Source organism: Nomascus leucogenys, chromosome 6, assembly GCF_006542625.1.
Source record: "Nomascus leucogenys isolate Asia chromosome 6, Asia_NLE_v1, whole genome shotgun sequence".
Lineage (NCBI taxonomy): Eukaryota > Metazoa > Chordata > Mammalia > Primates > Hylobatidae > Nomascus > Nomascus leucogenys.
Window position 1 is genome coordinate 119,938,418 of NC_044386.1, and position 25,541 is coordinate 119,963,958.

The window sequence follows — 25,541 nt, forward strand, 5'->3', positions numbered from 1 at the left end:
GCAAACCATAAAAAGTTTTCTGTACCTGGTGAAAATACACTGTGGTGTAATGACTTAGTTTTATAACATGAGCCCTCTTGCGTGGGAGAGCTTTTATATAACCAGAAAACATGCATTGAAAATAATAATTGAATAAAATCCCTTTATAAAATGTTTAAATGGCCCATCAGGTGACCAAATGTACCTGAAGCTTTGATTGTTTTCCCAGGAATATGGGCCCAAACATTGGCTATAAACTATTTCAGTAATTTATAAGCCACCACACCAATATATTCAATTTGGATCATTTTATCTTTTCTATGATGAGTCATGGAATGCAGAACTTTTAATAATAAAAGCTTTAAGGACTCAGAAAGGACAAGGTGGCCATCCTAGTTCTCCATGAGTCCATGCTTAATTAACATTAGACTTATATCCTCTTGAATACCAGTTGTTTCTCCACATTAGGTGCATAGCACTGGTAACTGATGGGTTATCATAGGTAAATTGACTTAGATTGTGGAGTTCATTCAAAATGTGTATCTAAAACAATTTCAGTATCAGCTGATTTAACATGAAAATCTGACAAAAAGTATTTTCTTGGTACTTAATTCTTGTTCTACTTGGGTTAGCAGCTTTATACAAGGAAATTTGGTTATTTCTGTGGTTTAACCCTTTAGGCAAAAATGTACATTCCCATGCTTTCTTATAGTGTTTTACCAACAACATCTTTCACTTTTCTTACACATCTTGCATGTAAAACTGTTTCTTCAGTAGTCTCAGTTACCTGTTACATTGTTAACTCTTAGCAACTTTTACTTTTGGTGAAAACCTTGATAAGTTTGGGGTTTTAACTAAGTACTAGATGTGGAGGAGCCTAGAACCCAGAAAGAAATGCAGATAAAGTCTGACTCTTTCTAGCATCTAACTCCACGTGTCCCAGGCCCTACCTAGCTGTAAAACAGGAAAATTGTACAGTTAAGAGTCACAGTGGCATTTACAAAGCATTTAGGAGACCTAATCACCTTTAAATTGTACAACATTTCTTGCATAAATTCTTATTCATAAATTGTTTCATGACTTACACAGACCATCTATCCCATGCTTGGACTTTCTGACTTGTCCTAAACGCCCCTCTTTTAAACAAGCAGTTACTTTACTTTAGGACAAGAATTTATCATACAAGATCCTTTCTTATATAAAACCTTCTTTGCATAGCTAGAGGGCATGGCTAATTTCACATGTCCCCAAGACTTATCTAGAACCTCATGCTCCAGAATAAATTAAGCAATTTTTAAAAGTCAAAGAAGCAGTTTGTGACCTTAAAGCATTTAGCAAACCTAATATCTGATCTGCATAATTTAGACCAAATGTTTATATTTGTGAAGATATTTTTGTTTTACCAATAATCTTTAAGAACTATCTTTATTTCCCAGAGATTACTTAAGTCACATGAACTAAATGAAAGGCATTACACTTTTTACTTTTCTGACAAAATATTTGGTTTAAACTCTTATTATTAACCAGCTAATTAAAGCTCTTCTATATTATACACACAACACATATAAATACACAGAAGATAAAGGATTCATTCCCTGAGCCAGGAATTGAACCCTAAACCCGGGCCACTGTTGTGAAAAGAGAAAGTACAGCCACATAGTTACAAGGTCAAGCTCCCAAGGACATGACTGACCAATTTGCTGGGCCATCTTGAATAGTGGGCTTTGGGGGCCCTACACATGCATTTTATCCTAGGGTACCCCTCTTTATGACAGAACAATACAGGAAGACACAGAGCACACCAGATTCACTACAGCTTAAGACCAGCCTCAGAATTCTTTTGTATTAATTAAAACTTTATAGAGGGGATAAACAGTGACATTTACCTTTCATTTAACCAGTTTGCACAAATTGAGAGAGAACAGAGTCTGACTACTAAGAAATTCTTGCCCTTTTGCTGGCATGCCAGATTTCTGGGCTCTTTCTCCCTGACCAGCCCTAGTGACCCTAGTCGACTGTAATGCAACCAAACACATTCCCATGAATTAAGAATATTCACAAATAGCTTCAAATTTTGGAGAAATTAGGCAGAGTGAGAAATATGACTCAAATTCTATTTACAAAAGTATAATCAGAAAACTTAAAGTATCAGGAAGCCTAAACTCCAAAAAAGTTAGTTTAAGATTAAAAAGCTGGTGTGCTCCATTAATTCCTGCAGGCCCAACAAAGGTAGCCTAGGAATTCCAGATAAATGGGACAAATGATGACTTTCTAGAAACACATAGGAAACAGAATATCCACAGAACCAAATAAAAGCCTTCCACTTAGGAACTTAAAAAAATCATGGTTTTATATATATGCATACACGAGCAAAGCCCTGAGGAGAATAAACAGCAAACGAATGAAAGCTAGAAGCACAAACAAACAGAAAACCAACCCTAAATTTTCCCACTGAGTCTATCCTGGAGGCTACAGTGTTACCCAGGGCTCCAAAAAACCCACATAATGAATATTGTATTACTATTACAGAATTTAGTTTCCTTAAGTTCACCAATATCATTATACATCCTGTGCAATCAAGAAATTCACTCTAGGCACATGACCTATATAAGTCAGCACTATCCATGCAAAACAGTAAACACAGTATGAAGCAATGCGAGCATGTATGTGAAATTTGGCTCCACACTAAATCTGGCTTCAGGCTTAACTATATTAAAGAATTGCCAAACTGCTAATGCTTTTTTTGTTGTTGTTGTTTTGTTTTGTTTTTGAGACAGAGTCTCCCTCCGTTGCCGGGCTGGAGTGAAGTGGTGTGATCTTGGCTCACTGCAACCTCTGCCTCCGGGGCTCAAGCGATTCTCCTGCCTCAGCCTCCCAAGTAGCTGGGAGTACAGGCGCAGGCCACCATGCCCAGCTAATTTTTGTATTTTTAGCAGAGACAGGGTTTTACCATTTTGGCCGGGATGGGCTCAATCTCCTGACCTCATGATCCGCCTGCCTCAGCCTCCCAAGGTGCTGGGATTACAGGCGTGAGCCACTGCACCTGGCTACATTTCTTTACATTACTTACTTTATTTTAATCAAGACTAAGAGCTTTAACTGAAAACATTAATTAGCCAGATGTCTCCAATTCTCTATCAGGTTTTAAAGAATATTTTATTATATAAACTTTTTCCACATGTTTTTCCACTACTTACTGGATTCTTACTATGATATTTCATAAATAACCTTTTCAAATCTGTAATCTGAACTAACTTTTAGATAACTTCTGAATTAGACAAAATTATTATTTTTCTCACTAGTAATACAAACTTTTTGGCACATTTTGTTTACAGAATTATGTGTTAACTAGAATTCTTAGTAACCTAAAACTTGCGTGAAACCGCAAAAAGCAAGAAATCCTGAATCATCAGAAGTGGGCATTTATAGACAAAAACAGTTCCACAATTTAGAAACATACTTCCCCATATCACAACCCTTTCTTTATTGGAAATGACCCAGATATTAAATGAGCATCAAAAATAAAGCATTTAATTTACACAAAAAGTTTACCTAAAACATTTATCCCATTCACTGTGCTCAGTTCTTTCAGTTTTAACAAGGGAGACATGAGACATCAATCAAGATATATAAAATGAACATTGGTTCAGTCCGGAAAGGTGTGACAACTCTAAGTGGAGAGGGGGCTTCCAGGTCACAGGTAGGTGAGAGACAAACAGTTGCATTCTCTTGAGTTTCTGATTAGCCTTTCTAAAGGAGGCAGTCAGATATGCATTTATCTCAATGAGTAGAAGGATAACTTTGAATAAAATGGGACGCAGATTTGCCCTAAGCAGTTCCCAGCTTGAATTTTCCCTTTAGCTTAGTGATTTTGGGGGCCCAAGATATTTTCCTTTCACAGATTTCTCTGATTTGTTAAAAAAAAAAAAAAAAAAAAAAAAGGCACGCAAACCAAGATCATTTTGTTTTGGCTGGGTTTGTAGTTTTATAATCTTCTATGCCAAACACTGACATCTCAAAATATCTAGCAAAGACAAACATAAAACCAGACAAAAAATGTATGCTGACGGTTCTGAAGGCATTTCTGTTTTTATTTTACCAATAATTTTAAAGCCAACTTATTTAGTAAAGTTATACTTAAGTCACATGAACTTAAAAATTGCTTAGACTTAGTTAATGTGTGAGCACTCTTATAAGTCAGTTCGGTAAACACAACATATAACAATAAGTGTACATACAAATAAACACATCTAGACATGTATACACATACACGAATGAAGATCCAATAGCTTGGAACCCTAGCTGTGAGATAGCAATACAAGCTCACCGGTTTTACTTTGTTTGCTGCAATAGATAATCCAGTGAAGACTGTGAACCAAAATTTCGAGTAAAGCATTTTCCATGGCAGTTTGATTTTTAAAGGCCAAACCTCCCCAGACTCCAAAGGACACTGGGGCCAAACAGTTCCAAACGAGAGCATCACACCTTAACCAGGCCCCCTGCTCAGAACAGCAGCACAAAAGCCTGGATACATGCAACACCATCCCACTTTCCCATTCAACAGCAAACCCCAGATTCCAAACAATATTGGGGCCAAACAGCATTGCAACTGCGAGAGAAAGTTCTAAGGAGAGTTTAGTACTAGACCTCAGAACCTCTGCCAAGGGCATCCCCTTTGTAGAGATTGAGGTCCAGAGGATCCGATCCCCTGGGGTGTTCCCCTTTGGAGTCCAATCTTAGAGTGTCAGACGTCTCTGACCTTACGTGGGCACTGGTGCTGCTTTGCATACTTTTCCTCCAGAGGCCGTGGCTTACTGTGAGCTTTCCTTTGCTACCTAGGTGTAATCCCCAACTTTTAGCATCCATATAATTTGATAAGGCCACGCTTTCCCATGCTTCTCCTTCCACTAGAGTGACAGCCATGAACTGTAATGATAGGATTTGGAGCCAGGGTGGGCTTCTTTTGTCTTTAGCCAGTCGAGTAGGGGAAGGGAAGAATTTATGCTTATGTTTTCCTGAGTTCTGTGAGCTGCTGTAACATGTTAATCAAACCCAAAGGGGAAGTTGGGGAAACTCCAATTTAGAGCCAGTTGATCAGAAGCATAGGTGGAACATCCTGGGGCTTGCAATTGGCGTTAGAATTGTGGCTCAGTCTTCAATCTGTGTGATCTGATGGTATCTCCAGGTAGATAATGTAGAATTGAATTGGAGGACGCCCAGGTAGTGGTCTATGCAGAGTTGCTTTGCTTGCTTGCTGGCTCGTGGGGAGAAATCCTCACACATCTATGGTCAGAAGCATGTTGTAAGAGGATAGTGGAAGAAACAGTTTATTTCTTCCTCTCATAACCCCAATGCTTTTTTTTTTTTCCTCTGTCTCTAAAGGCTCATTTTGAATCTGTATTTCTGAAAGTTTAAAACCTTTCAGTCTAATTTCTCACAATCACTCTTACCAAAGAATCTGGGTCCCACCATGAGAGAAAACAGCCCATCTACCCCCTGGAATATTTATTTACTGGCATTCACCTTGGTTGGTGCGCTAAAATGATTGAGCCATATGAAATTGACCTTTTTGTGGGTTGAAACTAGGTCAGGTAGCAATTTCATTCTCATTTTGGTAAAATTTAAGGACTTAGTGACCCATAGGAATATTATTGGAGTATTTTTATTGCTATAGCATTTAAATAAAAATAATCCCATTTGTTGCTGAAATTTTTACTAAAAGAGTTGAGCATGTGATAGTAATTAAAACAAAATATTCTGTCTTACAGTGTCAGTAGTTTGAAAAGAAATGTTATCATAACTAAAATATAAAGTGCAATGGAATTAGACTTTGAGGTGGAATATGAAGACTAATTTCTGATGTGTGACAGACGATGTATCAGGCAATTAAGGAGATTATTTTGTTCAGGCAGTTGCAATAGGGAGAATGTTCATAATGGGAAACCTCTTGAAGAGGAAGGAGAAAAGGTAGGGATTAATAAAACAAGGTAGTCACTGAGGAAGGGTAGAAGTAGGTCCTATTTGGGAATTGTAGACAGTGGGTTGGTCCTTTCTGGTTAACCCTTTCTTGGAATAAAAAAGAGTATGGTGCTTATCCATTCTGGCCTTCTGAGAGCACACAGGGCTGAGATAAAGTATAACACTGTCAGATGGAACAACATTACCAACAATTTGTATTAATAAATCATATAGGATGCATACCACAGGTTGAAAGTGTGATTCAGAGAAAACTTACCAAAAGTTTCATTCATAACTTTAAAATCTAGAGATTTCTTAATATTTATTTATCCATGAAAGGACTAAAACAGGGCAGCTTTGTGTTGTGGAGTAATCAACAATTGAAATTCAGGCTAAATCAGGGGAAGAAGCCAGCCATTAAAGACCAAAACTAGGCTAGTGGGCCATAGTGTAGACAGAAGACCCAGTATAAGACCAAGACTAGGCTACTGGGCCATAGTGTAGACAGAAGACCCAGTATAAGACCAAGACTAGGCTAGTGGGCCATAGCGTAGACGGAAGACCCAGTATAAGACCAAGACTAGGCTAGTGGGCCATAGTGTAGACAGAAGACCCAGTATAAGACCAAGACTAGGCTAGTGGGCCATAGTGTAGACAGAAGACCCAGCATAAGACCAAGACTAGGCTAGTGGGCCATAGTGTAGACGGAAGACCCAGCATAAGACCAAGACTAGGCTAGTGGGCCATAGTGTAGACGGAAGACCCAGCATAAGACCAAGACTAGGCTAGTGGGCCATAGTGTAGACAGAAGACCCAGTATAAGACCAAGACTAGGCTAGTGGCCATATTGTAGATGGAAGACCCAAAACTTCGAAGTCTTTTGGAAGTTGAAGATGGGAAGTGTGTCTATAAATGGGTCAGGGCAGAGAAGTCTGTAATTTTGTTAAAGGGTAAATTTCAAGAGCGCAAAATCACAACCCATATAAAATGACCACATATCAAAGATTTTATTTGCTTTATTACTAAGGGAACTAGGCACAACCTGTTAAAAGGAGCAGTAAGAAAACCATGAATCTATGTAGGGTGAAGGAATGTTAAAGAGTTTACAGATGGAAGCAAAACTGATTTTTCCCACTGCGGAGAGGGTTGCCTCTTTATCAGACAGTTATTCACAGATCTGTGAACAAGAATTATTTGAGGTGTGAAATATCTCAAAGGCAATGAAAGGAGCAAAACCTCCCTCCTTCCCAGGGTCAGATTGTTCCCAGAGGCTCCAGCATTCCATTGTCATGATATTCAGTAATCTCTTTTGCTTATGCCAAAGTCCTAAGTTTTTCCTTGCCATACTCTATAGTAACTACTTGCTGCTTCTGATGTTGATCCATTTTAACTTGGAATTTCATCAGCAATAGCCATAATCTAGTTTGACCATATAGCAGTCTAACTAAAATTTTATCTATAAATTGGAGGTGAAGGTTAATGAATTCGAATTAGCTCCGGGGTTCTCAACTGGAGGGATTTTGTCCCCCAGGGGACATTTGACTATGTCTGCAGACATTGTTTGGTTGTCAAAATCTGGCAGGTCAGGTGGGAAGTGCTTTGGGCATGTAGAAGGTAGAGGTCAGGAATGCTGCCAAACATCTTACAATACACAAAACAGCTCCCCACTACAAAGTTATCTGGCTCCAAATATTAATAGTGCCAAAGTTAAGAAACCCTGATAGCCATTGAAAACTGTTAGAGGAAAGCTCAAGTTTCTGCTGCGTTAAAATTAAACCTAATTTTATGCTCTCAAATCTGTGTGGAATGCATACATTTCATTATTACGGTCTTGAAATAATGTTCCTGTTACAATTTTCCATTTTAGAAATTAAGCAGTCAGCATCCCCTTTAACTTGAGAGACTTAGTGATTAAGTGGAAACAGTTGCTTTCTCTTGTGATCAGCATATAGCACTTAGAATTTTTAAATTACTTTTCCTATTTTAGGTTTCACTGAAGAAACGCCTTGGAGATTCATTGCACTTCTGAGATTTAATGTTTACAACTTGGAGTTGTCGACCTTCTTATAAGATACATTTTGGAAGTCAAAATGAAAGTTTTCTGTGAAGTTTTAGAACAGTTATACAAGAAGGTACTTATTGGAGCCACACTTGAGAATGACAGCCATGATTACATCTTTTATCTCAACCCAGCAGTTTCAGATCAAGATTGCTTTACAGCCACCTCCTTAGAATGGGCAAACACCTATAGTACCCAGGGAAGGCATCAGCCCATCTCTGTCGGTGTGGCTTCCATTGCTGTAGCACCTGCATGTTTGAAGACCAACTCTCAGATGAGCAGTTCCAGAGAAGTAATGCTCCTTCAGTTAACAGTGATCAAAGTGATGACAACCCGGATACTGTCTGTCAAAACTGAGTTCCATGCAAAGGAGCAATACAGAGATGTAATTAAAATTCTCTTAGAATCAGCCAAAGTCGATTCTCAATTAGTAAGCCATTTGTTTTTCTAAAGATCTTGATATTTAAAATAAAATTTTAAGAACATTCAGCAATAGTGGTTAATTGTATTTGTTTTCCTGTAGATCTGTATGTTCCAAAATTCAGATAAATTGTTATCTCACATGGCTGCACAGTGCCTTGCATTGCTTCTATATTTCCAATTGAGAGAAAAGGTAAGATAAGTAATCAAAGTATGTTATTATTTCTCTTTCTTAATTTTTTTTTAATTTAAATGTTTTGTGGAGACAGGGTCTCACTGTGTTGTCCAATCTGGTCTCAAACTTCTGGGCTCAAGCAATCCTCCTGCCTCAGCCTCCCAAAGTGCTGGGGTTAAAGACGAGCCATGGCACCTAACGTGTTTCTCTTATAGTTTCTTTAAAATTGCTCTTGGACATTTGATTTTTACCCTTCAGATATTTGTATTAATAAGACATTTGCTCACATAGTAACATATGTAAAACCATAAAAATTTAAGAATAGAATATGATGATTTGTGTCAAGGATTAGAGTCTTAAATATGTTGTCAATCATAATCAGATTCTTAACCTGAGAGGTGAGTTTCACATCAGAGTCCGTAACTTTCTGCAGATTCTCAAACTAGTAGGTGGACCCCTTCCCCCTAAAAAGATTTAGGAACCACCACTTGAGAACAAGCCTATTTTCACAGGTTTAATGTAAATTCTAACAACAATCCTCAGCATAATGTAAAACAATATAAACAAATTCAGGGTTGAGTTTTTCTCTTATCTCTGAATTAGTTAATAAACAAATGAAATATCTACTGACTTTTCAACTATAATCTCTTGCTTCTTTCGATAACTTTTTTCTGAATATGAAAAGTGGTATTAGTTGAAAATTTGGAAAATAGACAAAGTATAAAGAGCAAATTAAAATTAAAAATTCACCACTTAGAGATAACACTGCTAATATTTTCATCTTTCATTTTTATTTTTTTTTTTCTTTACTGTCATAATTTTTATTCAGCATTACTGTGGAAGTTCTGGCTAGTGCAATAATTCAAAAAAAATAAGTTAAAGGTTTAAAGATAAAATGTTGAAGTAAAGGGGCCACAGTCTTTGTGCTTTCTTGAAACTTAGAATCCAGTAGTAATCTGAATTGTTATAGTCTAAGAGGAGATTTTGAAGTGAACATCAATTATGTAAAATATCTTTTTACCAAGACATGATAATTTGGCTTCCAGAATTTTTTTTGTGGTTATCACTGGCTCATTTTTATTTTTATTTATTTATTTATTTTTATATATATATATATATTTTTGTTATACTTTAAGTTCTAGGGTACATGGGCACAACGTGCAGGTTTGTTACATATGTATACACGTGCCATGTTGGTGTGCTGCACCCATTGACTCATCATTTACAGTAGGTATATCTCCTAATGCTATCCCTCCTCCCTCCCACTACCCCACAACAGGCCCCGGTGTGTGATGTTCCCCTTCCTGTGTCCAGGTGTTCTCATTGTTCAATTCCCACCTGTGATTGAGAACATGTGGAGTTTGGTTTTTTGTCCTTGCGATAGTATGCTGAGAATGATGGTTTCCAGCTTCATCCATGTCCCTACAAAGGACATGAACTCATCTTTTATGGCTGCATAGTATTCCATGGTATATATGTGCCACATTTTCTTAATCCAGTCTATCATTGTTGGACATTTGGATTAGTTCCAAGTCTTTGCCATTGTGAGTAGTACCACAATAAACATACGTGTGCATGTGTCTTTATAGCAGCATGATTTATGTTTCTCTGGGTATATACCCAGTAATGGGATGGCTGGGTCGAATGGTATTTCTAGCTCTAGATCCCTGAGGAATCACCACACTGTCTTCCACAATGGTTGAACTAGTTTACAGTCCCACCAACAGTGTAAAAGTGTTCCTATTTCTCCACATCCTCTCCAGCACCTGTTGTTTCCTGACTTTTTAATGATCACCATTCTAACTGGTGTGAGATGATATCTCATTGTGGTTTTGATTTGCATTTCTCTGATGGCCAGTGATGACGAGCATTTTTTCATGTATCTGTTGGCTGCATAAATGTCTTCTTTTGAGAAGTGTCTGTTCATATTTTTCGCCCACTTTTTGATGGGGTTGTTTGTTTTTTTTCTTGTAAATTTGTTTGAGTTCTTTGTAGATTCTGGATATTAGCCCTTTGTCAGATGAGTGGATTGCAAAATTTTTCTCCCATTCTGTAGGTTGCCTGTTCACTCTGATGGTAGTTTCTTTTGCTGTGCAGAAGCTCTTTAGTTCAATTAGATCCCATTTGTCAGTTTTGGCTTTTGTTGCCATTGCTTTTGGTGTTTTAGACATGAAGTCCTTGCCCATGCCTATGTCCTGAATGTATTGCCTAGGTTTCCTTCTAGGGTTTTTATGGTTTTAGGTCTAACATGTAAGTCTTTAATCCATCTTGAATTAATTTTTGTATAAGGTGTAAGGAAGGGATCCAGTTTCAGCTTTCTACATATGGCTAGCCAGTTTTCCCAGCACCATTTGTTAAATAGGGAATCCTTTCCCCATTTCTTGTTTTTGTCAGGTTTGTCAAAGATCAGATGGTTGTAGATGTGTGGCATTATTTCTGAGGGCTCTGTTGAGTTCCATTGGTCTATATCTGTTTTGGTACCAGTACCATGCTGTTTTGGTTACTGTAGCCTTGTCATATAGTTTGAAGTCAGGTAGCGTGATGCCTCCAGCTTTGTTCTTTTGGCTTAGGATTGACTTGGCAATGCGGGCTCTTTTTTGGTTCCATATGAACTTTAGTTTTTTCCAATTCTGTGAAGAAAGTCATTGGTAGCTTGACGGGGATGGCACTGAATCTATAAATTACCTTGGGCAGTATGGCCATTTTCACAATATTGATTCTTCCTATCCATGAGCATGGAATGTTCTTCCATTTGTTTGTATCCTCTTTTATTTCATTGAGCAGTGGTTTGTAGTTCTCCTTGAAGAGGTCCTTCACATCCCTTGTAAGTTCAGTTCCTAGGTATTTTATTCTCTTTGCAGCAATTGTGAATGGGAGTTCACTCATGATTTGGCTCTCTGTTTGTCTGTTATTGGTGTATAAGAATGCTTGTGATTTTTGCACATTGATTTTGTATCCTGAGATTTTGCCGAAGTTGCTTACCAGCTTAAGGAGATTTTGGGCTGAGACAATGGGGTTTTCTAGATATACAATCATGTCATCTGCAAACAGGGACACTTTGACTTCCTCTTTTCCTAATTGAATACCCTTTGTTTCTTTCTCCTGCCTGATTACCCTGGCCAGAACTTCCAACACTATGTTGAATAGGAGTGATGAGAGAGGGCATCCCTGTCTTGTGCCAGTTTTCAAAGGGAATGCTTCCAGTTTTTGCCCATTCAGTATGATATTGGTAGTGGGTTTGTCATAAATAGCTCTTATTATTTTTAGATATGTCCCATCAGTACCTAATTTATTGAGAGTTTTTTAGCATGAAGGGTTGTTGAATTTTGTCAAAGGCGTTTTCTGCATCTATTGAGATAATCATATGGTTGTTGTCTTTTGTTCTGTTTATATACTGGATTACATTTATTGATGTGCGTATGTTGAACCAGCCTTGCATCCCAGGGATGAAGCCCACTTGATCATGATGGATAAGCTTTTTGATGTGCTGCTGGATTCGGTTTGCCAGTATTTTACTGCAGATTTTCGCATTGATGTTCATCAGTGATATTGGTCTAAAATTCTCTTTTTTTGTTGTGTCTCTGCCAGGCTTTGGTATCAGGATGATGATGGCCTCATAAAATGAGTTAGGGAGGATTCCCTCTTTTTCTATTGATTGGAATAGTTTCAGAAGGAATGGTACCAGCTCCTCCTTGTACCTCTGGTAGAATTCGGCTATGAATCCGTCTGGTCCTGGACTTTTTTTGGGTGGTAGGCTATTAATTATTGCCTCAATTTCAGAGCCTGTTATTGGTCTATTCAGAGATTCAACTTCTTCCTGTTTTAGTCTTGGGAGGGTGTATGTGTCCAGGAATTTATCCATTTCTTCTAGATTTTCTAGTTTATTTGCGTAGAGGTGTTTATAGTATTCTCTAATGGTAGTTTGTATTTCTGTGGGATCGGTGGTGATATCCCCTTTATCATTTTTTATTGCATCTATTTGATTCTTCTCTCTTTTCTTCTTTATTAGTCTTGCTAGTGGTCCATCAATTTTGTTGGTGTTTTCAAAAAACCAGCTCCTGGATTCATTGATTTTTTTGAAGGGTTTTTTGTGTCTCTATCTCCTTCAGTTCTGCTCTGATCTTAGTTATTTCTTGCCTTCTGCTAGCTTTTGAATGTGTTTGCTCTTCTCTAGTTCTTTTAATTGTGATGTTAGGGTGTCAATTTTAGATCTTTCCTGCTTTCTCTTGTGGGCATTTAGTGCATAAATTTCCCTCTACACACTGCTTTAAATGTGTCCTAGAGATTCTGGTATGTTGTATCTTTGTTCCCGTTGGTTTCAAAGAACATCTTTATTTCTGCCTTCATTTCGTTATGTACCCAGTAGTCATTCAGAAGCAGGTTGTTCAGTTTCCATGTAGTTAAGCGGTTTTGAGTGAGTTTCTTAATCCTGAGTTCTAGTTTGATTGCACTGTGGTCTGAGAGACAGTTTGTTATGATTTCTGTTCTTTTACATTTGCTGAGGAGTGCTTTACTTCCAACTGTGTGGTCAATTTTGGAATAGGTATGGTGTGGTGCTGAGAAGAATGTATATTCTGTTGATTTGGGGTGGAGAGTTCTGTAGATGTCTATTAGGTCTGCCTGGTGCAGAGCTGAATTCAATTCCTGGACATCCTTGTTAACTTTCTGTCTCTTTTGATCTGTCTAATGTTGACAGTGGGGTGTTAAAGTCTTCCATTATTATTGTGTGGGAGTCTGTAACTTTGTAGGTCTCTAAGGACTTGCTTTATGAATCTGGGTGCTCCTGTATTGGGTGCATATATATTTAGGATAGTTAGCTCTTCTTGTTGAATTGATCCCTTTACCATTAGGTAATGGCCTTCTTTGTCTCTTTTGATCTCTGTTGGTTTAAAGTCTATTTTATCAGAGACTAGGATTGCAACCCCTGCCTTTTTTAGTTTTCCATTTGCTTGGTAGATCTTCCTCCATCCCTTTATTTTGAGCCTATGTGTGTCTCTGCACATGAGATGGGTTTCCTGAATACAGCACACTGATGGGTCTTGACTCTTTATCCAATTTGCCAGTCTGTGTCTTTTAATTGGAGCATTTAGCCCATTTACATTTAATCATTTTTATTTTATTTCTATGGCATATTTGATTTTTTTACTTACATAATATTAGGATATTTCTGTTCCTTCTCGGTTTACCACATATTATCATACTTCTTTCTTTTGGCCAAATATGTAAACAATGTGGTATACAGTTGTGTTGTGTAAAGAAAATATTGTATTTTAACTACTTTCTTTATTTTCTCACTTGTAGATAACCTTAAGTAATTCCTGGATTGCTTTTTGCCAGAAAAATCTTTCTGAATACTCTGAGAGTAATAAAGCAATATACTGCCTCTGGACTCTTACAGCAATAATAAAAGAAATCTTTAAAGATTCATGTTCACAAAAAACAGGTATGGATTACATGGCCCTATGAACAATCGTCATCTTGCTCCTGGGAGCATTGTATTTATAATGAGAAACAAAACTTACTTTGGAACATCTGATCTGCCTTAAAGTAATGAAAAACTCAGTCTCTTCCAATATATTTTGATTGAGGATAACCTGTTTTAATAGGAAAAAAAGTATAAGGCAAAAAGTAAAGCTTTTCATGATCATAAATCCTTTGCATTGTTTGATGTTACTGATATTTGTAAAATGAATTTTTTTTGTTTTTTGTTTTGTTTTGTTTTTTGAGACAAGTCTTGCTTTGTTGCCCAGGCTGGAGTGCAATGGCATGATCTTGGCTCACTGCAACCCCTGTCTTGCGAGTTCAAGTGATTCTTCTGCCTCAGCCTCCCGAGTAGCTGGGATTACAGGCACTCACCACCACACCCAGCTGATTTCTATATTTTTAGTAGACACAGGGTTTTACCATGTTGGCCAGGCTGGTCTCAAACTCCTGACCTCAAGTGACCCACCCACATCGGCCTCCCGAAGTGCTGGGATTACAGTTGTGAGCCACCACGCCCGGCCATAAAATGAATTTTAACTGTGGTTCTTACCCATTAATCTGTGTAACCTGTTAGAATGTTAGAGGTAAACATTCCAAATCTGTTTTTTCATCTTATAAAATGATATTTATAAAAACTGAATTGCAAAATTGTTTGAAGAAGACTGTGTTTTTCCTGTTTATAATTCCTATTTTTATAATTGCAGAAATTCTAAAGCAGTTCCTGACTCATTTCGACACTATTTTTGAAGTGCTTTACAATTCCTTATTCTCTCAGCATTTTGAAAACTGCCTGGATACTTCTAAAATAGTAAACATCCTGATGTGTTTCCTCGAGTTGCTTGAGCTTCTCATAGCCTCCAGAATCTACCTGAAGTTACATTTCACTTGCCAGAGGATTTTATTTTTGAAACCATCTTACATGCTGGAAGTTATTACCTGGCCTATTCAGGCTTTTGTCAAAAGGAAGGTCATCATATTCCTCAAAAGGTGCCTTCTCTGTAAAGTGGGTGAAGACCTCTGTCGTGGATCTGTGCCTGCCTTAATGCCGCCAGACCATCATGTAGAGGTGGACATGCTGGCTTTAGCTAATGCTGTTTTACAAGCTGTGGATTCAGGGTTGTTGAAGACACTGTCTGTTTATGAAAAACATTCCTTTTTTGGAGGTGATGAAGTTCAACCTGGATGTGAACATATCGCTAGTCCAGATCATGTGATCCTTAGAGCAGCAAGCTTAGTTATAATGAAATCCTTAGAAATCAAGTTTCAAAATTGTTCTTCAGCAAGTGAAATGAAAGGTAATTCTCCAAACTCCTTTTGTATGCAGTGTGTAATTATTTACTTAAGTACAGTAATTCATAATTATCAAATCTCAGGACTAGTATAATTTCCAGTAATTTAAGCTGTGTGTTATCCTATTTATAACTTACTACATTTTCCAAAAAAAAAAAAGAGAGAGAACTGGATTTACCTTTAAGAAACATGTCAGCTTTTTGTGGCTACAATGAATTTGTAAAGCATAAGGAATGATTGAAGTTTAAAAAAGTTGCTGTTGAGTCATCTCAAAGTAAGTGATGGAAATCAATTCATATTCAAGTATTTATAGCATTTTATTTATATTAATCCTTTTTTTTTTAAAATCTAAACTGCAGGTGCGTGACCATGGCCCACTGCAGCCCTGACCCCCCTTTGGCCCATGCTACTCCTCCTGTCCCAACCTGGGAGGTCCCAACCTGGGAGGTCCCAGCCCGGGAGGTCAAGGCTACAGTGAGCCGCGATCCATCTCACACCTGCACTGCAGTCCCGGTGCAACAGATGGAGATCCTTTCAGGGAGAGAGAGAGAGAGAGAGAGAGAGAAGAAGACAGATTAAAGAAAAATATGTTCACTCCCACTTACGTGTTTATTGTTATTATTGTTTGTTATTATTTCTTTGTTATTGTTATGTTCACTGTTTGTTTATTTTGAGGCAGGGTCTTGCTCTGTTGCCCAGGCTTACTGCAGCCTCAACCTTTTGAGCTCAAGTGATCCTCTCGCCTCTGTTTCCCCACCCCGCTTATATTAATCCTTCATACAATTAGTATTTCTACTAATGTAAATTATTGAAAATTAGATATTGAGTTAAAGCTAATATGTGAGAAGTTATATTGACAAAGAAATTGTTACATATATAATTTCTAGAATAGTAACTCAGGAGTTCAGAGTCTTCCATTTTACTTGAGAAAAATGAATAGTAAATGTCTCTAAACAGGCGGCATACAGATTCAGTGAAAAGTTTGAATTGTGAGCAATGACATCACTGAATTGCTTTGGATATAATTTAGCTTTTAATAACTACGCATTAGTTATAATTGTATGCAGTTTTAATTTACAACACTAGATGGCACCTGTTACATAATTCAGTTTTAAATTGTAGTTAAAGCTACCTAAAACGTTTTTTATTTTTGTGCTTATTAGTAGTATTTCTATGCTTTAAACAAACAAAAAATATGTTTTTCTGTTATTTTGAAGACAAAATTATTTTTGCTTGGTTGCATTCTTGCCTCTAGTAACAGACAGCTCTGGCATCCGATGAAGTGATCTTTGTTGTCTGCTCATTTATTTATCTGCTTTTAGCAAGAAATCACATAACTTTTATTTCTAAGAGACAGTTATTTGGCATTTGTTGCAAATAGATGATCTAGCTGTACATTTTAAATGTATGCTCTGGAATGAGTCACTTTTTTTCCCTGAGCCTCAGTGTCCTCATTTGCCAAATAAAGATGATTCCTAACTGATTCCTGATGACTTTTTGAAAGTGAATTAGGATAATTGCATCTTAAGGTACTTTAGACACTATGAGTTTATATACAGGCAAGATATTAATTCATTCATAAACTATTGCCTACACTTTGAAATTTGCATTTTTTGAAGTTGACTTACAGAGGTTCATGTCTGAGTTACTGACCTTCTTAAAGCCTCACCTTCAGCCCTCTCTGCAATTACACAATCCGTGCAAATGGCTGTCTAGGGTTTTCATAGAACAAGACGATGACATGCTGGAGGCTGCCAAGGCATCACTGGGCATCTACTTAACACTGACCAGGTTAGTGTGTTTTAAAGTAATTATTGAACGGCCTACAAGTCAGGAAAGCAGAAAACATTTCTGAGAATGTGCTGGGCATGTTGCTTATTTTGCATCATTTGGGGGAAAACATCCTGTGGTTTCCTCATAAGTTGCAGTTCCTTTCTTTAACCCTCACTTACATGAAAAGGAGATTGCATTTGCATCACTGTGAAAACTTGGCTGGCTGGGCAGATAGATGTCATGTAGTATCACTAGATTGGCATCTGAAAACATGGCTTCTGATTTAGTCTCCAGTAAGTACACTTCTCTGAATCTTAATTGTTGTTCATTTAAGACCTCTTTTCACCCCAAGACTTACTTTTTTGTATTAAGCTTCAGTAAGATGATCTTTGCCTTTGTGAAGGTGAATACAAACTTAGAAATAATCAAAGGAGCTGTTCTGAATTTTCGTTTCAATATTCAGTCGAATTTGGGCTGCTACCTTCTTGAGGCAAATGTCTGAAATTGGTTAAGTTATGTTACTGATGATTTATACTGATTGTCTCTGCTTTATTAAAATAGCTGTACTTGGGGTAATATCTTTTTGTGGCGAATATCTATAATTGGTTATGAAGCTAATAACCAATGACCTTTTCCACTGTTTCTGCTTCTGCTTTATTAAAACCCTCACATATTTGCTTTATTTCCATTTCTTTCTTGGCCTGGGAGAAAGGGATTTCTTGCTAATCATCTGTGGTGCAGCGTTGTGCTGCCAGTACTTACTTGTATTATGACACTGCTGGCAATGGCTGCTCTTAGACTCTTAAGTGTTTGGGGCCGATTTTCAAAAGATTCTAATCAAGAACACAAAATTCCTGCATGTGATTTGAATTAGGTTCAAAATGGTCAAATACAAATTCAGTCTGAAAATGCACATGCCTGTAAGAGTGTATCTTAATTGTACTCAAAGTTAGCTCCTTACTCCTCAGGAAGTAGAAACCCCTGATTGAAACTCACTTTGTGTGTGAATTTCTCACTTTCTTAATTCCAGTTCAGTGTGTCCAGAGAGGCATGTGCTTACAACATAGACAGTTTTTTTTCAGATGTAGTTGTATTTGTTAAGATTTTTTTGGTTGTAAATGATAGAAACCAACTCTAATTTGAGCAAAAACCAGCGTTTATTGGCTCATAACTGGGAATTCTAAAGGGTCAAGTTGGAGTCAGGTATAACTATATGTATAGGGACTATAATCGTGTCATCAATCACTTCTCAATTTTTCTCTGTCTCACAGTTTTGAATTCATTCTCAAGGCATGGCCACCAGCAGTTCAAGGCTTACCTCAGCCTTACAGTTATAATCTCCCATAGCGCCAGCAAAAGTCCCAGGGGAGATCTGATTAACCCACTTGGGTCACAGAGGCTTGTCAGAACCAGTCACTGTGGCCAGGAGCATGGAGTGCTCTGATTGGTCAGTCTGGGTCACATGCCCACCCTTGTTGAGGAGGGTAAGGAAGGAGGTTTAGGAATTATCTTACCACATGGAATTGGTTACCTGTAAGAATGAGGAATTCTGATGTCAAGAGAAAGAACGACAGAGAACTTTTATTGGGCAGACAAAAACTAGAACTGCCGAAGTCAGTGGATTTTGCTTTACTGAGTCAGATTTATTTAGAGCTTACAGGGAAAGGAATGGGTTTTGAAACTTTTTCTTTTAAGAAGTGATGCATAGATTTGAAAGTAATCTAATAGGTTAATTTATGATATGTGAATTATATCTGTTAAAACTGTTTATTTTTGTAAGGTCGTTAATCTGCATTCTCCATTATCTTCATTTTCAGAGGATGTGAAGCCACTGAAAGCTTGACTCAGGGAAAAGAAATATGGGACCATCACACACATGAAAATGGCTATAATCCTCACTGTATTTTCTTGTTCTTCTTAAAAAATATAGGATTTGATTCTACAGTTCTTCTTGACTTTTTGATTTCATCAGAAACCTGTTTTCTTGAATATTTTGTGAGATATTTAAAATTACTGCAAAAGGACTGGGATGATTTTTTCACCATTTGCAATAACTTTGATGCAACTGAATCTAAATATGACATAAGTATTTGTGGCTGTGTCCCCTCACTTGTCCAAGACCAAAGCACCAACCGAACAATACCCCATCATTTGACTGCTCCTCATGGTCACAGAGATGTGTGTGCTCGGCACTCCTGGGCTTCCGATGCTCCGCCTGAACCACTGAAAGCTGTGATGTCCAAGGGGACTCACACCATGTGTGCTTCTAGTCTGTCTTCCCCCCGGGCCTCTCAAAGTCTGGTAGATTACGACAGCTCTGATGATTCTGAAGTGGAATCCGCAGACCAGTGTTTAGCTGACAGTGAACAGACGTCTTTACACCAGCAAGCAACTAAGGAGATTCAGGATGCAGCTGGGACAAGCAGGGATAAAAAAGAATTTAGCCTTGAGCCTCCATCAAGGCCTCTGGTTCCGAAAGAATTTGATACTGCCTTCTCCTTTGATTGTGAAGTAGCCCCAGATGATGTCATCTCTGAAGTGGGAATATTTTACAGAATAGTAAAATGCTTCCGGGAGCTACAAGGTGCCATCTGCCGTTTGCAAAAGAAAAATCTTTTCCCATATAATCCAACTGCACTTTTGAGGTTGTTAAAATACATAGAGGTGATAAGTAATAAAACTATGAACACTTTGTAAAACATTGGCATTTTATTTTCCAGGTATTCTTTTTCCTTAATATCAAGTATGTCTCAATGAGGTAATAGTATAAAATAATCACCACAAAAGGGTTTTCTTTTTTTTTTTGAGACAGAGTCTCATTCTGTCACCCAGGCTGGAGTGCAGTGGCATGACTCAGGTCACTGCATCCTCCACCTCCTGGGTTCAAGCAATTCTCCTGCCTCAGTCTCCCGAGTAGCTGGAATTACAGGTGCCCGCCACCACGCCCAGCTAATTTTTGTATTTTTAGTAGAGACGGGGGTTTCACCATGTTGCCAGGCTGGTCTTGAACTCCTGACCTCAAGTGATCCACCTGCCCGGCCTCCCAAAGTGCTGGGATTACAGGCATGAGCCACTGTGCCCGGCTGGGTTTTCTAAACAAGTTCTTACTTTTTGCCTTATTGGAAGCAACCTGGGGACTGAAAAAGAGGCATCAAACAACAAGTCACTCAATACAGCTGTGTACCGCGGGAGATTTATGGCAGTTCTAACTGGCACAAAATCGGGGGTGGCGATTGCGCTCCCTAACTAGGGCTGCCGTAGCAACTCGCCACATGTGCTGCAGCTTCAGACACCTGAAGTTATTCTCATAGTTTTGGAGGCCAGAGTCCAAACTCAAGGTTCAGCAGGGCAATGCCCTCAGGGTCTGGAGAAGAATCCCATCCTGCCCCTTTCTGGCTTCTGGTGGCAGCCAGCCAGCCGTGGTGTCCCTTGTCTTGTAGTGGCGTCACTCCAGTTCCTGCCTCACATAGCATTTTCCTGTGTCTGTGTCCAGTTTCCCTCCTACAAGGACATCGGTCATTGGATTAGGACCCACCCTCACCCATTATGATCTCAACTTGATGACAGCTGCAAAGACCCTAATCCCAGATAAGGCCACTTTCACGTGTTCTTGATGGACTTGAATCCAGGAGGGTCACTAACCAAATACCGTTACTATTTCCTTCTGGGGGATTTACACAGAAAGCAATATATTAAAAATGTAAAATCTTAGCTGTTTCTTTGAGAAGTGATTATATCTGGCCTACTGTATGAACATGATTCTTCCTAAAAAAAAATTTAATCACTACATAATTTTCCTATTTAAAATTGTGACATGAATAATTATGTTCCATATTCTTGAGGAGGGGTAGCAGTAAATTCAATTTTAATATGTTTGTGTAATAGGAGCAATAGCTATATTGTGCTGCTAAGTCTGGCATTAAGGCAGTCTAAAATATTGCCTGTAAATTTTTTTTTAATGATCTCTTTGCAGAGAAACAGAACAAAGACTAAACCTACCAGACATTAAAATATATATTAAGGCTATGGTATTTGCAACAGTTTAGTACTTAATTCAGGTAGAAATGGAAAAGTCAGTGGAGCTAAATAGAAGGTTGCTGATTAAAATAACAGTGAAGTACCAGTGTTAGCCAAATAGCAATGCAAAGGTCAAAAGGTTTGCGTTTAACATGCTGTTGGTAAGGCTATGCATTGAGGCAGTTTCTACCATAATTGAAAAAGCACGTCAAAGAATGTGTATTCAAGGATGCCACATTATTTGTAAAAAAATTAAGGTTTTAGAGTTTTACTAGAAATACCTGGTAAAGTAAGTCAGACTTTGTATAGTCAGTGGAATACTATATGCATTTTATGCATGTTTGTGGATGTGAAACATCTCCAGTAAAAAAACAAGTAAATATATGGGGCTTGTAATTATTTAGGGCAAGAAGCAGGGCAGGAGTAATACACATTCATAGAAATGCTTTTGTGCATGTATAAAATATGTATGTAAGACTATATAAGAAAGTCATAACAGTGGTTGCCTTGGGAGACAGGTCTGATGTGGAAGACAAATTCTTATCTTTTTGTACTATTTTTAGCTGGATACATGCAGCACTGCGTTAGGATATTTCAATAACAGACCACATAGTACAGTGGTCCCATAAGACTATCAAGCCATTATTTTTACTGTAACTGTCCTATGTTTAGGCATGTTTAGATACACACATACTTACTACTGTGTTACAGTTGCCTACAGTATTCAGTACAGTAACATGCTGTGTACAGGTTTGTAGCCTAGGAACAATGGGCTCTACCATACAGCCCAGGTGTGTAGTAGGCTATGCTATCTAGGATTGTTGAGTATACTCTGTGACATACATGACATGACAACAAAATTGCCTTACAACTCACTTCTCAGAACATGTCCCTGTCAAGTGACACATGGCTGTTTTTTAATGGAAATAACTGGGAAAATAAAAAAAAATCGACTCTTGTTCCTAAGGGTACATAAATATTGAATGCATTATAACTCATGCTTATGCAGAAGTGGTTTTGACTTGTGTTTCTCTATAAGGTTAACAAGGAACTGTCAGCCCCTCATTACATGTAAAATGAGGGAAAAGCAATCTTACAGGTATGCAAAGTTGGTGTTTCAGAATCTCTACATTTGTAACTAACTCAAGTGTAAGTCAATTCATCACACACTCAGTAAGCCCTGGTCTTGCTAAAGGTGACCCTTGGCTGGTGTGATCACTATCCTTGGCCTTTCTGAGCATCTAAGCGCTATTCCCAGAGTTATGTCTTAAAGGAACACAAAACTATTGATATATGTCTGCACAGTGAATTCCCAGAGTACAACACAAGAGCAGTCTGTAACCTCACCCCTTCCAGTAAAAGCATATGGAAATACAAGTGAGCACACGGTGCCATGCACCCAGCTTACTTATTTTAAAGCAGAAAAGATACAGAAAAGTGCACTGTAAGTATACAGCTTTTTGAATTCAGAAACAGCACACCGGTGGAGCCAGTTCCCAGATCAAGAAATAGCATGAGGCACCCAGAAGTCCCTCTTGAATCCTCTCCCTGTCACTGTCCACCCCGAAGGTTACTGTGTCATGAACTGAGAGAACAGAGACAGTCTTTGCCTGGTTTTCTCTTTCTTTTATAAATGGAGTCATAGATAATGTATTCTTTTGTTCAGCATCATTTGGGAGTGTGTCCTGATTTATTTTTAAGATGTCAAGTACCTAGCCAGGCGTGGTGGCTCACTCCTGTAATCCCAGCACTTTGGGAGGCCGAGGCGGGTGGATCACCTGAGGTCAGGAGTCCGAGACCAGCATGGCCAACATGGTGAAACCCCGTCTCTACTAAAAATACAAAAAAAAAAAGCCAGGTGTGGTGGCACACACCCGTAATCCCAGCTACACGGGAGGCTGAGGCAGGAGAATCGCTTGAACCCCAGAGGCAGAGGCTGCAGTGAGCCGAGATCGCTCCATTGCACTCCAGCTTGGGCAACAAGAGCAAAACTCCGTCTCAAAAAAAAAGTTAACTACCCACATTTCAGCTATTATTAATAAGAAAATACTTTGACTCCTCATAATTCTCTGACACGCCCGATATGCTAGAACAGTGAGATTAACTGGTCAAACAATAAAGTGTAAACAGGTTATGCAGGGCCTTGTGCAATTGGCCCCAACCTGCTTCTCCAGCCTGTCTGTGGTTTTCTCCCCATCCACTGTTCCTAGCACAACTCTTGGCTCTTACATATTCATTCATCAAGCCCTGTCTTCAGTGTTAGATTGTGAAGCCTTCCCCCATCTGTTCTTCACCATTCAATTTTGCATGCTCTATTCTCTGCACTTTGCTCTTTCCTGTTGTATCATTTGTCACATTATATTTGAACCATAAGTCAACAGTCTTTCCATTTGCTAAGCTCTTTTTACATTGTTACATCATAGGCACAGCACAAATGTTGAATAAATGAGAAGTGATCCTTCTCCACGGACTTGATAATCTAATCTACTGGAGGAGACAGATGTGCAGAGAATTATAATAATTATCCTTACCTTGCACTTCCTACTTGCTAGCCACTGTTTTAAGTGCTCTTCTAATCCTTGTAACAATGTTAGAAAGTAGGTCCTATTATCATTATTATTATTATTATTGTTTTGCAGACATGGAGATTAAGTAGCTTGCCCAAGATCACCCAGCCAGTAAAGTGGCAGAGCTGAAGTAATGGATTCAGGTAGTTGGGTTCCAACCTCTTCTCAGACTCCCTACATAATTCCCTGCCTTCAAGACAGAAGATGAGGGATGTACACTGTTAAAACTAAAATTGTTGCAGCTTTGGATATGTGTGGTAGGTGGTGTAAGTCACACAATGAACTTACATTGGAGTCAGGTCATCCAAGACCTTGAGTAATGTGCTAAGGAGTATTGACTTTTCTATACACGGTGGACAGCTGATGAGGTTTTTGAGTAAATGACTGGTTTTGTATTTGAAGAAAGTGACTTTAGTGGCAATATAGTGGCTAGATTGACAAGCACAAAGATTGGGAAGAGTTTATTGCAAAAATCCCACTGAAGGCAAGGGCAATGGGAATGGGATCCAGGCCTGGCTGAATGCTCACATCAGCTTCTCTGCCTTCAGACACCCACTGATAACAATGAAGAGGCCAAATCACAAGCAACAAGACACATGAGGAGAAAATGGAAAAGGAGAAAACGATTTCGGAAGCTCAAAGGTAGGTAGATTGAAAACTCGTAACCGCCCAGTGGGTTCATCTTGCCCGCTCCCTAAACAGAGCCGATTTATCAAGACAGGAATCTCAATAAAGAAAGAGTAATTCACACAGAGCTGGCTGTGGGGGAGACTGGAGTTTTATTATAACTCAAATCGGTCTTTCCAAGCATTCAGGGATCAGAGTTTTTAAGGATAATTTGGTGGGTAGGGGATGTGAGTCAAGAGTGCTGATTGGTTGGGTAAGAGAAGAGATCAGGGAATTAAAGCTGTCTTCTTGTGCTGAGTCAGTTCCTGGGTGGGGGCCACAAGAGCCAAGATCAGATGAGCCAGTTTATCGATCTGGGTGGTGCCAGCTGATCCATCAAGTGCAGGGTCTGCAAAATAGTTACTGACTTAGGAGCGGTTTAGGGAGGGTCAGAATCTTGCAGCCTCCAGCTGCATGACTCCTGAACCATAATCTCTAGTCTTGTGACTAATTTGTTAATCCTACAAAGGCAGTCTAGTCCCCAGGCAAGAAGGGGATTTGCCTCTTATCTTTGTTTTAAACTATAAACTAAATTCCTCCCAAAATTAGTGCAGCCTATGCCCAGGGATGAACGAGGACAGCTTGGAGGTTAGAAGCAAGATGGAATTGGTTAGGTCGGATCTCTTTCACTGTCTCAGTTACAATTTTGCAGTGGCGCGTTCAAACTAACCTAGTCGACCCAGGAACATTACATTCCTGTCTGGAATGGGGAAAACTGAAAAATCTGACTTATGAGCTGGATTCCTCTGAAGGGTCAGGTGCCTGTAGTCCTGAGCACCATGCTGTACCATAGGGTGGTGGGTGGAAAAGCAATCCAGGAAACAATTACTTCTAGATCCTCTACCCCATTCCATGTAGTCAGCCATTGCTCTCTCCACCACCTAGCAGATTAGAGGTTTATTCCCGGAGAGTGTGAAACAACAGGTCTTTGGACCTGGGGAACACCAGACACAGCTGGAGATAGGAATAACATCCTGAAAACAGGATGAATTAAATATTTACATACTAAATATAACCACCATCCTCCCCGGCCTTCTCCCCAACTCTACTGCCAGAACACTTCTAACTCTAACTAGGAGGCTAGAAGAGACTTTTCTGGGGAATTTAACAAACCCAAGAAAAAAGATCTAAAGACACTGATATTGGGGTTCCC

At 38.7% G+C, this 25,541-nt stretch overlaps 1 protein-coding gene across 4 annotated transcripts in view; it reads left to right on the forward strand.

The window, feature by feature from the left end:
- Positions 1–19,842, forward strand: part of LINS1 (lines homolog 1) — a 32,223-nt gene extending 12,381 nt beyond the window's left edge. For 2 of the 4 annotated variants that reach the window (XM_003277551.4, XM_030815101.1), the window contains exons 2-7: positions 7,925–8,426; positions 8,520–8,609; positions 13,893–14,034; positions 14,780–15,370; positions 16,985–17,156; positions 18,956–19,842. In XM_003277551.4, the coding sequence (XP_003277599.2) occupies positions 8,028–8,426; positions 8,520–8,609; positions 13,893–14,034; positions 14,780–15,370; positions 16,985–17,156; positions 18,956–19,835 (2,274 nt within the window). In that variant the 5' untranslated portion in view covers positions 7,925–8,027 and the 3' untranslated portion in view covers positions 19,836–19,842. Of the gene's footprint in view, positions 1–7,924; positions 8,427–8,519; positions 8,610–12,179; positions 12,342–13,892; positions 14,035–14,779; positions 15,371–16,984; positions 17,157–18,955 lie in introns of all 4 variants that reach the window. The other 2 variants (XM_030815103.1, XM_030815102.1) reach the window with 2 other exon arrangements.
- The last annotated feature ends 5,699 nt before the right edge of the window (positions 19,843–25,541 follow it).